The sequence below is a fragment of the Capricornis sumatraensis genome, chromosome 9, assembly GCF_032405125.1.
Source record: "Capricornis sumatraensis isolate serow.1 chromosome 9, serow.2, whole genome shotgun sequence".
Classification (NCBI taxonomy): Eukaryota; Metazoa; Chordata; class Mammalia; order Artiodactyla; family Bovidae; genus Capricornis; species Capricornis sumatraensis.
Window position 1 is genome coordinate 57,303,030 of NC_091077.1, and position 18,104 is coordinate 57,321,133.

The following is an 18,104-nucleotide window of genomic DNA, read 5'->3' on the forward strand; positions in this document are numbered from 1 at the left end:
AAAGTTGGCATTTTTCTCTCTTCCCTCTCTTTCAAATTAGCTGCTAAACATTTTTTGTTGCAGTACATTTGACTGAGGAGACTATTTCTCCCTTAACTAAACAGCTTAGTTGGTAAGATGCTTTTATTTTTAGAGAGGAAAATAGGGACGATAGGGTCTTAAATTGTTGCTAATGATAATTGACATTTTATAGTTTAGAAAGATTCTTATTTGATGCAGCTTAGCTATTTTATTAACATAAATTTTGCTTTCTGGGAATTTAGTGTTCATTGTATCATATACAAAGTAGATATGAACAGAAAAAGTGTTACATTGCTATTACATCAAGTAGTTTCTTTATTGCTATCTAGAAATACTGGGTTTATGAGTTATTTCTTATTAATCCAAACAAAGTCAAGAGCAGAGTTCCATGAATGGAGAAATACACTGAATAGTTCCTATCTTTTAGAAAAGTCTCTAATACAGAAGCTGTGTTTCTTATAACCTTACAAGTGTTTTCCAAAAAGGACATCCACCTCCCTTTTAATCCTCTTTTAGGAGAAATGAAGTTACAGGGAGAAGGGAGAGGGTTGAAATAGAACTAAAGGAATGATTCATTTTATTTTGTGGCCCCACAGAAATTCTGTTTCTCATTCCCTTGGTCAGATGGGAGACAGCAAATTTAATCCCTATGGGGAAGAGAGGATCTTGACATGGTTAGAATCCTCTGCTGAAATGAGTTTAGCTACCTCAGATGTCTTCACTGGTAACAATACACAATAACCTAAATGAGACTGAATTTTAAAATGGATCCTCAAAGTCCATAGAAACAAATGCTTGTTTATTCTCTTCTTCTCGTATTAAAAAATAAAAAGTAAAATTGAGAAGAGGCTTTCTAAGTATTGCATATGTTGACACTAAAGGATTGATATATAATATCTTTAGTATAATGTTACTAATTTGGTACTTAATTTGTTAACATAATTTCATTGACACATATTCTGGTGAAGGCATACATGTTTAATGGCTAAAAAGTGCAAGAAATCTGAATATAGGTTTTTTGTTTTAGAAATGACTAATTATAGAAATTATACAGTTTTCTTATACATACAAAGGTAAAAACATTGCTCTTTTTTTAAAGCAAAATATAAAAGTTTATTTTTTGTTTTTACACTTTTGACAGTAAGTTTCAGATTTGTAATAAGACTTGCTGTTTGGGTGCAGCTGTTTCCAAATTCCTCTATTAATTTTAACAGTTGTATTAATCTACTTTAAAAAATATTCTTACCATATTGATGTTGAAGTATTTTTGCCATTTGTTCATAAGCCTTAATTTTATTTTATTTTTATTTTTTTATAATTAATTTTTTTAAATTTAATTTTAAAATCTTTAATTCTTACATGTATTCCCAAACATGAAACCCCCATAAGCCTTAATTTTAATTTCTCATAAAAGAGCAGTTCTGATACTTTTTTGTTTTTGACTAAAATTTCACTTTAAATGTATTAAATTATTCTCATCTTTAAGGTCAGTGAGCTTTGTTCTAGTTGTAAATCTTTATGAAGAGTTTCTCATGGCATATTGTTTTCCTCCCACCTTACACCTGTTTTGAAATATAGATTAAATCGGATTTCTTTGAACTACTATCTAATCATCACTTGGACAGTCAGTCTCGATGGAGCAAAGTAAAAGACAAAGTAGAAAGTGATCCACGTTACAAAGCAGTGGATAGTTCATCCATGAGAGAAGACCTTTTCAAACAGTACATTGAAAAAATAGCCAAGGTAACCATTGTGTTTACTTTCATGGTAACCATGGAATAGTAAAACTGTTAATTGCGTTATAAAGGTATTTGCCACTTCTTCAGGGTTTAGAATTTTTCTTGTTGGTATTCCTAATAGAACCTTTAGTAATTAATTTTGGAATAAGTGTTTAGGTATATTCTTGGTAAAAACTAGGTTTGAAACCTTGTATTTGGCAAATTAGTTATTCTGTGGGATCATATGTTAATGGAGTTGGTAATTTCACTTTTACAGAATTTAGACTCAGAAAAAGAAAAGGAGCTTGAAAGGCAAGCCCGCATTGAGGCAAGCCTTCGAGAACGAGAGAGAGAGGTTCAGAAAGCTCGTTCAGAACAAACAAAAGAAATAGATCGAGAGAGAGAACAGCACAAACGAGAAGAAGCTATCCAGAATTTCAAGGCTCTTCTGTCTGATATGGTACATATTACTGTTTTGCTTTTTTCTGTAAAGTATTGGGTATTAGAAATCTGTTATATTACCTCATTAGTGGACATTTTAATATTCTTTAAATTGACTCTGAGAGTTGTAATTTATAAGTTACCTATAAAGTATTTTAAAATTGAGTACTTGGTATTAACACCAACAGAATAGGAAATCGTAGTTATTTAATATTTTCAGAAGTTTGATGTTTTGTATTTGTAAAATTTCATAATCTTTTAGTCTCAGAGCTTTTAAAAAATTGTCCTTGATGAAGTTGTCTTAAATCATCATATACTTGCATGGGACTTAAAAAAAAAATCCTCCTGTATTACCCAGGTTGTTCAGATATGTAGGGTTTTTTGTCCCTACAGTGAATGCCCTCAGGCCACCCTGCTGTTCTGCTTGCTTTTTCCTCCTCGTTACTGTCTCTCCTCCTATTTCTTCTAACAAGGCTCCTGTCATCACTCCTGTTGCTTCCTCTGATTTCTTCCCTTGCTTCTCCTGGTCGGTTCTCAGTGACTTTTTTTCTGTTTCCTGCGCAGTTACAGTTGTTTCCTGTTTTTTCTCCCTGCCTCTGCATCCCCCCGATTTATCCTCTTTATGGCAATCACAGAAATATTTGTAAAAGGCACATCTGATTCTTGTCACTCTCCCTGTTGCTTGAAGAGAGTGAAGGTCCTTGCTACTCCTGGCAGTTCTTTTTTATTTTGTATTCCCAGTGCCAAGCTCAGTGTTCACTTGACATGTTTTTAGGTACTTTTTTTTGGGGTAAATAAATATTTTTATATTTTTCTTCATTACTTTTTTTTTTTTGGCTTTTCAGCATCCTGTATTTCTTGGTGTTGGCAGCAGGGTGACTTAACTTGTAATGCCATTGCTATCCATGAAGCATGCCTTTCTGCTGGTTGCAGACCCAGCCAGAGCTATCACGTTGTCTGTTCTCTTATCTTCTTAATGATGTTCATTCCTGCTTGTATGTGCAAGTGTCACTTCCAGGGTATAGTTAAGTCCCAATTTGACCTTAAGAAATTTTTTCTTTGATCTGGTGAGCTGCTTATGCTGTAAGACAGTCCATTTTCTCTCTTATTTATATCCATTTCTACTACTAGAAGTTGGTAAGGTCTTCAGTAAAGTACCTAGGAACTTAAAGTTCTTAGGGACCGTGGTTTATGGGCGATAACTTCTCTGCATCCTTCTTACCTCTCAGCCCATACTATATAGCTTAGATGTGCTCTGGTAGATGAGATTTCTGGTTTTAAAGGAGTAGATTTTCAGTTACTGCTTGGCTAAGACGGAGTCATCAGAAGCTTTTTTTATTAAATGTATTGTTCCTAAACAAAATAAATGAGTCTTTTATTGACGAAATATAAAAAGATAAGTCTGTCTCAGGTGATGGACAGCATTCTCTGTTTTTAGGTACGTTCTTCAGATGTGTCCTGGTCTGATACTCGGAGAACTCTACGGAAAGATCACCGCTGGGAATCTGGATCCTTGTTGGAAAGAGAGGAGAAAGAGAAGCTTTTTAATGAACACATTGAAGCACTTACCAAAAAGAAGAGGGAGCACTTTAGGCAACTTTTGGATGAAACTTCTGCAGTAAGAGTCTTCTACTTTTCTGCTTTAATCTGGATGAATCTTTGTTAATAATTCCTATAAGTAAAATATTGATGTGATTTTTAATGTCATTGTCTTTAGGACCATTACTGAAGTTCATGGGTTTCATGGCTCTTCTCTGAGTTTTTTAAGTAAAATGGTACTCTTACTATTTAGAACTTACTTCATTTTTATTTTGTATTCCCAGTGCCAAGTTCATATCTATTCCCTTAGTAATTCCAGATGTTCTTATCTGTGTGTGAACATTGATGCTTCCTGATGATCGATTTAATAGATCCCTTCCTTTGCTCTATTTTCAATTTGGTACCTTCTTCCCCTAGTTTGGCAGTTTGTGCTCTCTGCAGGTTTTGCTCCTATTTGATCTCTTTTTTGGTGGTGGTTTCTTTAAAAGTTACGATATTGCCCATGGAGATACAGGGTTTGCAGTTGATTGTCATAGGTCACCTTGACTTGACAGTATGGCCATGAAAATAACTTGTGGCAAGCCAACAAAAAGAAATTGCGTTAAAGCTGCCTCCCTCTCCCTCACTAGTCCCATCACACTCGGGCCTAACGAGTGATTGCAGATCATTGTGTGCTATGATGTATCACCCCTCAAGAAAAGTCAGTTCTGTTTTTTTATTCACTTGTCTTTCAAAGATTACCTTAACATCCACATGGAAAGAAGTTAAAAAAATCATTAAGGAAGATCCTCGGTGCATTAAATTCTCCTCCAGTGACAGGGTAAGAAAATTTTGTCTTGAGATTTACTTTCAGTTTATAAATATTAACTGGGTGTTTAATCAGCAGCACTAGTATCTTGACTAAAATGAGGTTGATGGTTTTAAGTAAATAATGTTGAAAGAAATAAATCTTAAATTTTAAGTTTATGTTTTCTTTCTTGTATGATATCTTTAGCAAGACAACACAAGAGGAACTTTAAAATTTTAATCGTTGGGTTTAAACCTGTGTTTTGGGATCTTCTAAGAGATTAAATGAAGCTGTAGTTTTTATTTATTGTATAGTCAGGTCCCACTAGATATATTCAGGCTGGTAATTGGTGCTAGGCTACCAAAAGTGCTTAACCCTTACAACCACGCCAGCAGGAAAACGTAACATGATCTCTAGTTCTTAATGTCCCAGAAACTTAGGGGAGCCTCAGCTGTGTGAACCTTGTAGAAGCCCTCTTCTGGTACACTCTGACTCCTCTGTAGGAAAAAAACTCACCAGGGGTCTGAATTAGTGAGTGATGTCAAGGAAAGTGTAGCTTATTCCCATCCATTTTGTCCCTCGGCCTTCATATTTTCCTTCTTCCCATTGTTCTTTGTCCTGGTTGGTTTCTCTAGGTCTAGAGTTCAAAAAGCCCATGATCTAATATTCTTCCCCCTCCTACTCCATTAAATTTTAGATGTATGGACCACAAAATATACATGATTGGAAAAGTGTGGTAGCTGGATAGCTGAGAGATCCATGCAGTCTCTGAACTTTTCTGATTGTTTAGAATTAATAATGCCTTTTTAAAGCTTGGAGTTTCTGCATGTCTTTGCTGGTCCCTTACTAAGCTCTCTTACTGAGCTAAATGCTCAGTTGAACTTACTAAAGTTCTGAGTATTACTTTATAAATTATGCCACATTATTTTTGTGCTTGAAGATATACAGTCTTTAGGAATGCACATTTAAACCTTAATTTCTGTATTTTTAAGAGTGTCTACCATGTGAAGCTGTGATGAAGGGTTAAGGAGATATTTTATAAAAGCCTCAGCACAGTGTAGCACGTAGCAAGCCCCCAATATATGGTTATAACATAAAACATATATTAGCTGCTACTAATATATGGTTTCTTATTCTTGCTTTTTACCTTTAAAATGTACACTGCAGATTTTACCTTTAATGAATGTTGCATGAACAGAAATGTGTCTTACTGCTTTTTTCTTTTGAATTATTTTATGTTGTGACTTATCGCTCATTAGTTTAATAAATAATTGATAATAATTTTGGAATTAGTGGAATTTTCTCCCTAATCTTACTGTCTTTTTGCAGAAAAAACAAAGAGAGTTTGAAGAATACATCAGAGACAAATACATCACAGCCAAAGCTGACTTCAGGACACTTTTGAAAGAGACCAAATTTATAACATATAGGTATGTGCAATGAAATGTTTCATATTGCCAATCATTGTCTTTACTAGTCCTACTCTGATGGCCAAGCCTACTTTGCATTCACACACATGTTGACATTGTTAATTTTTAGGAATAAGAAGCAGCCAACTTTTCTCAAAGGCTGAATACAGCCTATATCTACCTTTTTTTTTTTTTTTTAAGAAAGGGCCCAGATGTTAATTCTTATTTTGCGTTACCCACCCATCTATTTTTTAAACACTCTTTTGTTTTTACTTCACTGCTTTTTCAGAAGTATTTTCAAATACATAAAAGTTGTATTTCATGAAGAGACTTAAAAAAAAATCCTTCACTGTCAATTATCTTTCCTCCTCTGAAGACTAAATATTTAGTGTGTTCATTCTAAAGCTTGAAATCATCCTGTTTAAACTCAGCAAATGCATTTTTTTCTCAGATGAAAGCAGTTTGCTGGATACATTTAAATTAAAACTTCAAAATTATAAAATCAGCACTTTAAAACAAGATTTTGCTGTAACATACCCAATAGTTCCCCACCCCCTAACAAGTTGTCATCGGGAAAACAGTTTTATATCGCTTAGCAGTCAGTGTGCAGGAAACTTTTTTGTTTCATGCTCCAACTTTTCTTCTTTTAAGAAAACAATTTGAAACATCTTAATGAAGGGTATGCACGGGAGGATAGATAGTGCTGAGGGTGTGGTTTTTAGGATTTTGTCATTGGATTTTTTGGTCAGGATCCTTAATGTTTTGCATCAGCTTGGGCTTTTAAATTAGATGTGAAGTAAGACTTCTTTCTACATTTTTGTAGTTAATTTAGTGAAAGATGTGAAAGTGAAAAAGCTTGTGAAAGATGCTGGGATTGGCAGCCCCGCAGACTGAAGTCCTCTGTTCATCCACAGAACAGGTACAGCACGGGCAAGGTTACCCACCCACCCTCAGCCCTGATCTGGAGGGACCACCAGCAGGGGTGGGAGGGTAATTCAGCTTCTGAGGCCCTTTCACTCCTTGGAGTCTTTGCTGAGGCGACTTACAAAGGTGACCACTGCAGTGAAATTTTTCTTTAAAAAAAAAAAATGGAAACACAATTAGGAACTAGATGGACATTTCCAGTTCATTTCTGAAAGACCTGTGAACAGCAGTAAGTAATTCTTGGACTTCTTTTCTTATTTCAGATCCAAAAAGCTAATCCAGGAATCTGACCAGCACCTGAAAGACGTAGAAAAAATTTTGCAGAACGACAAACGGTATCTAGTACTAGACTGTGTGCCAGAGGAGAGGCGTAAACTGATTGTGGCATATGTGGATGACCTGGATCGCCGGGGTCCACCCCCACCTCCCACAGCGTCAGAGCCCACAAGACGGTCAACAAAATAATTTGGAATACTCTTCCACAGGGTGTCTGTTCATTCAAAACGCTTGCATGAGCCAGTTTTCAGGTTTTTCATGTATGTGCATTAGTCAGACTATTGCAGAACCATCTGATGAGCAGAAGGAGAAGCATCCGTGAACAGTTTCTGAACAGAGAACACTTTGGAAATATTTATGCTTTTCTTTGTATGGCATGACTGACTTACATACTCAAAATATAGGCTGTCTCTAGTAAATCTAAAATCTTGAAGCTAAAAAATCATCCTTTTATGAGATGTGGAAGTCAGTGACTTTTGGTGATGTTCTTTCTAGCAGTGTTATAATACATGCAAGATGTAAGAGCATTTGTGGTTTGAACTTGCAAGATGCAAATACCACAGATTTCCCCCCCCAAAAAAACCTAAGTTAGGGTTTGTTTGTTTTGATTTTGTTTTTTAAAGCGGGTAAAAGAAAAAAACACTGAAAATTGAATTATCTTCCAGAGGCTAAGATTATTATAATGGACATGCTTTGACCTTTGTCTCTAAAGAATACTTTAGTTTCATTTGTTCACTTATGTGCTTTGATTATCCCCTTTGAATTATAGGCCAAGTCTTGTTGTTTAGCCTAAGAGAAGATTTATTTAGGAATTTCTTCTCAGGTATGGAGCCACAGTCATAACTAACATGTTGGCCAGACTAGGACTGCTGGTTAAACATTTTATTCACCATTAAGTGATCTTTATCAATATTCTGGATTAGACAACAAATTACCTTTCTTGGATGTTCCTTGTAAACTATACTCCTGTTTGAATGTTAATTTTTTGTTTCTAAAGTTTAATTTTGAGATGTTTGAATGTTCAGTTTATGTATTTGAACTACAATAAACCAACCCTTTTTATATATGTGGATTGTATATGATTACTGTTATATAATGTATAAATACTTCTTTTAAACCTGTTCTTAAAAGCAGCAGCAAATGCTGCAAAGAAGGTTTGAATCTTGAGTATCACGTCATTTAAAAGGCTTGAATATAATAAATTACTTGTACCATAAAAGGGAAGAAATTTGTAAAGAACCATTTTGGTGCTCAGTCTCGTAGCAATATCTTATTGCTTCATAGCAAGAAGATGCTGATGTTTGTCTGTTTTCTTGTTCTCATCTTTTATATTAACATATTGATGAATGCCTTTTTGGATTCCTTTCAGTGTGTTGAGTGCATCATACCATGAAACTTAGATTCCTGGTTACTCTGTCTAGCTTTACCTCTCCAGTTTAGAAAGATCTCTATTCATTCCTTCATAGATTTCTAGTTTGAATCACCACCATAAATAAAATGTTTAAGAAAAAATATACGTTAATAGGATAATTTATTTTCCCTGTTATCTCACACCTTCTACAATGGCGACAAAACCTTTAAAAGGGACGGCAATAGATACGTTTTATATGCATACAGACCCAGACACACATCACACACATACAAAAACACAGTCACATCTCTGTGATATAGTGCTTAGCTTAAATATATTAAGCGCCACAGAAATTATGTGGACTCTATATGTAGAGTTGGCTTCCCTGGTGGCTCAGAGGGTAAAGCGTCTGTCTGCAATGCAGGAGACCTGGGGTCAATCCCTGGGTCAGGAAGATCCCCTGGAGAAGGAAATGGCAACCCACTCCAGTACTCTTGCCTGGAAGATCCCATGGATGTAGAAGCATGGTAGGCTACAGTCCATGGGGTCCCAAATAGTTGGACACGACTCAGTGACTTCTCTTTCTTTCTGTAGAATGGATTATCTACAGTTTTAACTTACAAAATTGGTAATTGATGGTATTTTTACATAAATCCATGGATTGAAGTCTGAAGTGAAACTGAAAATGCGTGACAAAAGAAACAACTATTATAGAATTAAGATTGTCTTACAAAGGTAAAGTTTCTGGAATATTTATTTTGTTACCCTGAAATCCACATAGTATTGTGTGCCTGCTCAATACGCTGTTTCACACTGTAGAAAACTATGAAGAAAATGATTTGGTGATACCTATTTTAGTTGCCTACTTTTGCTGTAAAATACTTGGAATTAACCACATATGGTATAAATCAAACTTTTCTATGCAGATTTCTTTAAGGGGGCAGGTCAAGACTTTGTGTATTAGGTGTTTTTTTTTTTTTAATACAGCTGATTCGGAATATCAGGTTAGTGTCAGATTACAACACAGTGATTCATTTTTATATGTATATACATATATATTCTTTTTCAGGTTCTTTTCCCTAAAAGTTATTACAAGATAACAAGGATAATTCCCTATGCTATACAGCAAGTCCTTGTTAATCTCTTAATTAGTAATGTGTGTATGTTATACCTAAACTCATAATTTAAAACACACACACACACCCCCATAGGTTCTTATTAATGACAGGGTCATTGTAGTTACATTGTGTTTCAGTATCTTCATTTTGATTTGGTGCTTATCAGCAAACTTTTTAAGAATACATGATTCCTTGCTCTCTGATACCTGTGCCAGTGTTAAGTTCTCACCTTCCTGTAAAGCCCCCATGTGCTAAATGATAATTTTGAAAGCAGCATTGACAGGGTCATTGTAGTTACATTGTGTTTCAGTATCTTCATTTTGATTTGGTGCTTATCAGCAAACTTTTTAAGAATACATGATTCCTTGCTCTCTGATACCTGTGCCAGTGTTAAGTTCTCACCTTCTTGTAAAGCCCCCATGTGGTAAATGATAATTTTGAAAGCAGCATTCAAGACAAAGCTTAAGTCTCCAAAACTATCTGAAGCAAAGCATAATGTTTTTATTTGTTTACAAGTTGAAATAGTGAAAGCTTACATCCTCCATTTACTATAGATAATGATCACAAGTCTTTAATTGAGATAGTTCATCACAGTTTTAAAGGTAATCCTATTATATAACTGTTGCCTCACAAGACAGTGTTTTAGATACCTGTGTTTATTGTAGTTTAATGTGCTTTTGTGAGCCTTAAAATGAAACATGAACCAAGGCAAAAAGCCCTATCTTCTGTGTTAAAACAGTAAATCATGACCATTTATAAGGAATAAACAAAGCCACAGACTGTACATTAAAAAATTCCATCCACAGCATGTTTCTATATTTTCTCCATTGCTTAGCCTAAATGTAGTTTTGTTTTTCTCCAGAGAGAACTCTGACAATATCCCAGAATTCCATTACAGAGTAACTAAAAACCATGGATAAATATCTTTTTTATATTCAATAGGGGAAGAGATATGTCATAATTGTTTTGTTGGGTGTGTGTTATGCTATACATTTAACAGTTATTGCTTGTTACTCAAATTATACTGGTAATATATTTGGAAGCACAAAATTTAGTTTTACTGCTTAAGTTCAGTGTTAACTGCTAAAATCCCCAGACTTAGAAACTGGAAACTCACTGAGGTGCTTTAAAAAGATCAGTGAAGCAGATTTTTGCATGAGGCAAAGTCTGAATTCACTTAGACTTTGCCTGTAAAATAAGCCATGGTTTGAAATTAGCTCAGGATCAGAATAAGGATGTTCCTTATTCTGCAACACACAGTCATGGAAATTACGGATTTTCATCAAGTAAATTAACATTTCTAAAGCAAATGAAGATAACATTAAAATTTATATGTTAAATCTCTTAGAAGTAAATTTTGAGCTCTGGTTATGTGAAATAAGGTTTGATAGGTAAAGTTAGAGTTAGCAGGTTCAGGAAGAAACTAAAAGGAAGGAGACTGAGCCTCTGACATAAGCTTTACTCCAGCCAGTACACAGCTGGCCCTACAGACTACCCAGGGAAACAGCCACTGTGGACAAGTGAAAAAAGAGCTGGCCTTTCTAATCAGTCACTTCTGACAGAAGCATCTTAAATACAGCAGTTAAATCTTTGACAGCCAGATGATAACAGTTACTCTAATATGATGTCCTACTTAACCAAATTGTACATTTTGCAAATGCAGACTGCAAAGCATTTTTGTAATTCCTAATGGTATTAATTCTACTGTGTTTCATATGGCAAAGTCAATGGTACTGATAAGCAGCATTATAAATAAATACAGTAACCACAATTTATTTTGCTTTGAAACTATTCATCACAGTCTCCTGTCTCTTGATCTTCGTGTTCCCAGGGAATAGGATCATTGTCCTGTACACAAGGGACTGTGTCTCTGTCATGCCAAAACTGCTCGACATCAGGGAGGATGGGAATCTCTGCCTTCTTGGCTTTCTCTTTGCTGAAGGAAGGAGAGCCAGTTTTCTCTTTCTCTGACATGAATGGTGGGGATTCCAGAGATGGAATACTATCACGAAGGACCTGGGAGTTATCAGCTGGTGTCTCCTGAGACTCTGAAGCAGGTGGATGTTTTTTGGTTATCATCCATTTCCATATGCCTTTCAAGCCTTCCTTGAACTCCTCTGACATCACTAGAAAAATGAGAGGATTTGCTGAAGAGATGGAAAACATGAGGACTTGAGACAGGGCTATAAAACCTTGTGGGGGGGGCGGGCCTCCAGCCTTCAGATGCCACATCCACAGCCAGGCTATCCACTCAGGAAGCCACAGGATAGCAGAGGTGATGGCAATGCTCAGCAGCATCACTGTGAGTTGCTTTGAGCGCATCTGGTTTCTAAGATTTTGAGTTTTAGTTCCTCGTTTCTGACATTGGCCATAAGCTCTCCAGAAATAAAAGCTAGCAGAGAGTAACGGGAGGCAAAATGCCAGCAGCGGGTAGAGCTTACCAAACGTTGACGTGAACTCTCTCGCCATAGCGGGCACATCCACAAGGCACATTTCCACACCTGCGTGATGCCTGGTGGTGCTGAAGAACCATTCTGGCAGGGGTAGCAGGCTTGCCACAGCCCAAATAGCCACCAGCACTGACCAGATGGTGCGGTTGTGGATACTTACTGGCTTGGCTGGGTCACATGCATACATGAAGCATACCTTGGCCACTGCAACGATCGTCAGGCTCTTGGCTGCCATGCACGTGTGGATGAACCAGTCAGAGGACTTGCAGACAAACCAGCCTAGATCCCAAACACCTCTGGAGTATGCTGTAGCTCGGACAGGTGCAGAAAACAGCAGGAGAGAGAGATCAGCCAGGCTGAGGTTGAGAATCAGGGAGTGGATCATGGATGGCTTTCCTTTCCAAGCACTGTGGAGGAGGATGCCAATGACACAGACATTCCCCACGAAACCCACCAGGCAGATAGCCACCAGGAGAGCTGGGACTAGAGTCCTCCAGTCCTTGGAGTCTGAGGGCAGGTACCCGCCGGCAAAGTGGAGGTGAGCAAAAGACACGTTCATGGTGTTGGAGTCTGCCGAGGCAGCTGTCAGTGCATCCGCTTCCTCTAGCGCCTACTTGCAAAAGTTAGCTTCTTTTTGTCTTTCTGCCTTGGCTCTTTGGTGTAGGAAATAAATAACGTCATCGTCAGTGTCCAATGACACCTCTGGGCCCTCCCCTTGCTTTATTCCCTGAGAGCAGACTGTGAAGAAGGTTGACTGCTAAGCTCTTTGCTGTGTGTGCTAGTCCTTGACTGCATTGAGTGACAAGCAGCAGGAGCTCATGGTTGCTGCTCATTAGCAAGTCTAATGACATTGTCAGCCCAGCGGAGTGAAACGCCCCCCCCCCCCCATAGACCCATCAATGATAAATGAGAACATAGCATGTAAGTGGGTTATGTTCCTGGGGGGTCACTAGAGCCAGTCAAGGTAATTATTTTCAACTAGCTGATTTTAAATCTAGACCCACATCTGTAACACAGTCAACACCACATATGAGTAACCCACTTCTTTAAATGTAAGCATGCTTCAGAATCACCTGCACGGCTTGATCCATCAGGTCTGGAGTAGGGCCCCCAAACTTGCATTTCTATCAGGTTTCCCAGGGATGTTATGATGTGAGTCGGGACCACCCTGTTCAAGGAACTGGTGCTTCCCCTTTCAGCTGCAGGAATGAGCTTCCTCTTCTTTTACCCAAACCTCACCACCACTTCGGGTAAAGAATCCATCTGCAAATGCAGGAGACATGGGTTCAATCCCTGAGTCAGGAAGATCCTCTGGACAAAGAAATGGCAACCTGCTCCAGTATTCTTGCCTGGAGAATTTCAGTGAACAGAGGAGCCTGGAGGCTATTGTCCATGGCGGGACATGACTTAGCGGCTAAACAGCACCACCACTTCAGCCTATCAACACCTGGCTGAGATCAAATGCACAGAACTGGATAATGGAAGAAAAAAAAAGCTGCTGGTAAGAAGTCCTATTAAAAAGTCTAATTATGGATTACTCTAAGTTTAGTCTATTGTGAATTTTTTAGAGGTGATTTTAGAACAGTGCATTAGAATGAGTTTACATACTAAGAAGACTCTTAAACAAGTGATGGTGATTAAACCAACCAAATGTTGAATTAGATTTTCTTTTAGAGAGAATTCCTAAAGGATTTATGGAGACAAATGAAATAAAAGAAAATAATTTATTTGCAGAAGGCATGTAAGAGACTTTAAAGAAAACGACATTTTAAAGTTGGGAAAAGAAAAAAGATTCTAGAACCAGTCTTGAAATTTTACAATAGGCAGTGGAAAGATACTCTGGAGGAGGTCAGAGGAGCTGGAATTGTTCATGGAGAAGAGTTTGTGGAATTGAAAGGATTTTGAGGTCTACTCTGTGCTCAGTCAGAAATGCTTAATGTCGTATAGTGGAAAGTGTGCTGAGCTCAGAATCTGACCTTTAGGTTCTGGTTCTAACTCTGCTTTCACTAGTTTTTCTCTGGCAATTAAGGATGACATTTAAAATCTCCCTAAAAAAAACAAAAACAACTCCCTGAAATCCCAGAACTCAACAAGTAAGTACTGACTCAATAAAAACATACTGAATATCAGCAAAGCTGTCAGTGGTTCTTGATTATCTTTTCTGTTTTCCTTTCCCTCTAGGAAGTAGTTGTGTCTATGAAACAGTGGGGGTAATAACGTCTTGTCCCAGCAACTCACAGTAACCTCTAGTTAGTGCTGTGGACAGTGAAATAGCAAGTCTCAATAGCACCATTTTTTGGGGTGAAGAAGCCCACACCATCATATGGGAAGGCAAATGGTTGGGGGCAGGGTGTGCAGAGACACACCCTGAGTACTACTTAGAGCAAACGAATGTCTTGTGAATTACAGGCTACAACAGAGATAGTTCTACTTGATGTATGTGGAAGAGATGAGCTCAGGACCAGAAAGCAAATACTACTTTACATTATGGCTTATAAACTTGGGATGCTCAGGCTCCTGAAGATACAGAAAGCAAAAAGCTAAATGAGTTTGAAAAGGCTTTAAAAGCATGGAAATTTGATTCTAACTTTTTATTTTAAAATAATTGCAAACTTATAGGGAAAAATGCAAAAATAGTACAAAGAATTATCATTCTGATTTTCCAGCTGTCAACAATTTTTCACGTTTGTGCTCGTGCCCTCTCTCTGCACACACACATACGCTTATATGCATAGACACATAAACATATACATTGTTTTCTGAACCAGTTGAGAGTTGGTTTTCAGAAACTTTTGAGTTTTCTTCCTGGATTATCATTAGATATAAAAATCAAAATGAGACTATGTGCTTATAGCAAAAAGGAATTCTTTCCTTTGGCAATACTCATCACCCAATCCAAGTTTCTGTTTATCTTCTGATATACCAGCACTTGTGCATCTAAATATTAGACAAATATAATATGTAGCAGTATGTACCTTATATCCACTTTTTAACATCATTTCCATTTAGAGGATAAGTGTAACTTAGCCAACCTAAAAGAAGAATTACATCCTATGCATTTTTCTTATTTATATCATGAATTCAAATTATTTTGATCTTTCTTCATAGCACATAGTTAAAAAAAATTTTTTTAATACAGTATTCAATTGTATGCCTGGTGGACATTTGCCAAGTTTCCTTATTTTCATTGATTTTTGGAAGTTGCCTAGTATGTGAAAGTGTAAGTGTTAGTCACTCAGTTAGTTGTGTCTGACTCTTTGCGACTCCTTGGACTGTAGCCTGCCAGGCTACTCTGTGGGATTCTCCAGGCAAGAATACTGGAGTGGGTAGATATTCCCTTCTCCAGGGGATCTTCCTGATCCAGGGTTCAAAGCCAGGTCTCCTGCATTGCAGGCAGATACTTTACCATCTGAGCCACCAGGGAAGCCCCGCTTTCTTGTTTGATAGAAGGGATCTTGGAGAGAAATGATTTGGATGAGATAGATGGAGAAGTACAGTAAAAATACTTTAGAGTATTTGGGACGAAAACTGAAAACAACCCACCACCCCCACCCCAAAATACTGGAAACAGCTCTCCACCAGTTGGTGAATGGATAAAGAAATGGCTGTATTCATACAATAGACTAGTATTTAGCAATATAAAGGAATACATGCTGCCACATGTAAGAACCTCACAAATACTATGCCAATTGAAGCCAGAGACAATGACGTATTGAGAGATTCCGCCTATATGAAATATCCAGAAAAGGCAAATCTATAGAGAAGCAAAGTAGAACAGTGGTTCCCTGGGGCTACGGGTGGGAAATGGGAGTGACTGCAAATGGGCACAAAGCATCTTTTGGGGGTGAGAAAAATGTACTCAGTTGGGATTGTGGGGGTGGTTATACAACTCTGTAACAATGTACTGAAAACCTTGAATTGTACACTGAAAATGGGTGAATTTTATGGTATGTAAATCATACCTCAATGAAACTTTTTTTTAAAAAGAGTTATTTGGGATGGAGGAAAGGTAAAGAGCAGATGTCATAGCTCTTAGAATGCTGAGTGACCTTCAGTAAGAGGGAATATCCCATTCTGAGACTGTGATTAAAGTATATTATGTGGAGCCAGGGAGAGACTGTGATCTGGCAGGACCAAACCAAAGGCCAGTACTAGGTGGAAAGGGGCCGTGGGGAGAAGGGAATCCCAGGATGCTGGGATTCAGAGCCCTGAGGCTTGGCTTCCCCAGCTTGGAAATGGGCTTTTGGCAGAGCCCTCTCCCTCTGTTTCCACACTCCTGCTGAGACACCAGCAACAGGGCAGCCATTCCCAACAAGTATCTCAGTTGGGTTCCAGTCTGCACGTCCTTCCCCTGACAGGGACACCACTTGCAGTGATGATGCCAAGAGATAACTCTTGGAAATTGAGAAACGGTAAGAAAATAGATAAATCTGAGCCATAGACACGCCCCATTCCTTTAAAAATTTTTAATTTACAAGGGACCTCAGCCAGCTCAAAGGAACCAAGGCTAAGCAAATTGGTGGCTAAGATTTTAAGTGGCTCCTGATAAAAGCAGAACTAGGTGTGAGCTCTTACTAGGAGCAGGTAAAGTTTATCCTATAGCTCAGTTCCATCCAGGGAAGGGGGAATAATAAAAACGTCCATTTTTTGGAGTCCTCAGTGCCCATCTTTGTGCTAAGCATTCTATGCCCCAAATCTTCACAATAGCTCCTAGAAATACTATTACTTTCTCCTTCTTACAGGTGATGACCTTGGGGCATAAAGAGGTGAATAACTTGCCTATGAGGCTTTCCTCGTGACTCAGGGGTAAAGAATCCGCCTGCCAATGCGAGAGATGTGGGTTTGATCTCTGGGTCAGAAGGTTCCCTGGAGAAGGAAATAGCAACCCAATCGAGTATTCTTGCCTGGAGAATACCATAGACAGAGGAGCCTGGTGAGCTATAGTTCATAAGTTCTCAAAGAGTCAGACGTGACTTAGCAACTGAACAACAACAAACACCCCCATGGGAATGTAGGTTGTACAGCTACTAGATGAGAGTTGGGACAGAGACCCCCATGGGTCTGACCCCAGAGTCGGGGTTCCAGAGTGAGTATTGGTAAGCGGTATGCTGCTATTCTGCCCCACTAAGAACGTTCTGGGTACTCACTGTTCTCTAAACACTACAGTTGTGAAACTGATCCAACCAAGGCCAATATTCTAAGGCCCAAATAATGGACTATAGGTCACTTCAACAAGCATGTTTTGAGCCCTTGTGCACTGGGAATATAAAGTTCATGTATTCTTTTCTTCTTTTCTGGGGACCTGGAATCATGAGTTTAGGGTGGAGCTGGGACTGATGTACCTGGGTCTCTAGTGGTAGGTCGGGGACCTGGAATACCCTGGGTCTAAGAGGAAGTTGGGTGCTTCCGATTCCTGAGTCCAAGAGAGGTGCTGGGTATAGAGGATCCCTGAGTCTAGAGAGGGAGCTGGCTGTCTGGGATCCCTCAGTCCTGGCGAGGGGATAGGTACCTTGGGCCCCATAGTCTTGAGTGGGAGTTGGAAGCCTGCATGATGCTTGGGTTCAGGAGAGAAGCTGAGGGCCTAGGATCAGAGCTTGGACCTTATATGAAGCAGCTGTGAGGTGTGGAACTGGAGTGTGGTTCCGTTGGTCTTAGGAGGGAACTGAAGGCCCTAGCCTCTTGAGTTCTGGAGGGGAGCTGTTCCATGAGTCCTGGAAGAGAAGTCAGGGTTCTAGATCCCTAGCTGGAGAGAGAAAGGGCAGAGGGGATTGCTGGGTTTCCTCTTGCTCTCTGGGTCCCCCCACCCCCACCTTCACTCCCACCCCTGGAAGCACTTGTCTGCAAGGCCTCAAGCAGGCAGGTGCCTGGCCCACCTGGCGCTACCCCAGACTCCACCTATTTTTCTTTCAGTGAATATTTGCTGAGCCACTTTCCCTGGGCCACACCCAACGCCAGCCTCCGGGAACCCACTGTGGTTAGAAGAGTCCCATTTTCTCCAGGAGCTACCAGGTAGTGGGAGAGATGGACAAAGGAGAAGCTGTGGAGAGAGTGCTGCGAGATACTGGCTGAG

At 38.7% G+C, this 18,104-nt stretch overlaps 2 protein-coding genes across 11 annotated transcripts in view; one reads left to right on the top strand and one right to left on the bottom strand.

The window, feature by feature from the left end:
• TCERG1 (transcription elongation regulator 1) overlaps nt 1-8,533 on the top strand; it is a 51,678-nt gene extending 43,145 nt beyond the window's left edge. For 8 of the 10 annotated variants that reach the window (XM_068980602.1, XM_068980593.1, XM_068980594.1 and 5 more), the window contains 6 exons: nt 1,600-1,764; nt 2,017-2,199; nt 3,619-3,798; nt 4,456-4,539; nt 5,836-5,936; nt 7,103-8,533. In XM_068980602.1, the coding sequence (XP_068836703.1) occupies nt 1,600-1,764; nt 2,017-2,199; nt 3,619-3,798; nt 4,456-4,539; nt 5,836-5,936; nt 7,103-7,304 (915 nt within the window). In that variant the 3' untranslated portion in view covers nt 7,305-8,533. The remainder of the gene's footprint in view (nt 1-1,599; nt 1,765-2,016; nt 2,200-3,618; nt 3,799-4,455; nt 4,540-5,835; nt 5,937-7,102) is intronic. The other 2 variants (XM_068980600.1, XM_068980601.1) reach the window with 1 other exon arrangement.
• Nucleotides 8,534-11,372: 2,839 nt separating this feature from the next.
• GPR151 (G protein-coupled receptor 151) lies at nt 11,373-12,611 on the bottom strand. Its single transcript, XM_068979425.1, has one exon. The coding sequence runs from the start codon at nt 12,591-12,593 to the stop codon at nt 11,373-11,375; it is 1,221 nt and encodes a 406-aa protein (XP_068835526.1). The 5' UTR covers nt 12,594-12,611.
• Nucleotides 12,612-18,104: the final 5,493 nt, after the last annotated feature.

Coding starts and splice junctions, on each gene's coding strand:
- GPR151 (XM_068979425.1), bottom strand. CDS start 12,593: ATGAACGTGTCTTTTGCTCACCTCCACTTTGCCGGCGGGTACCTGCCC.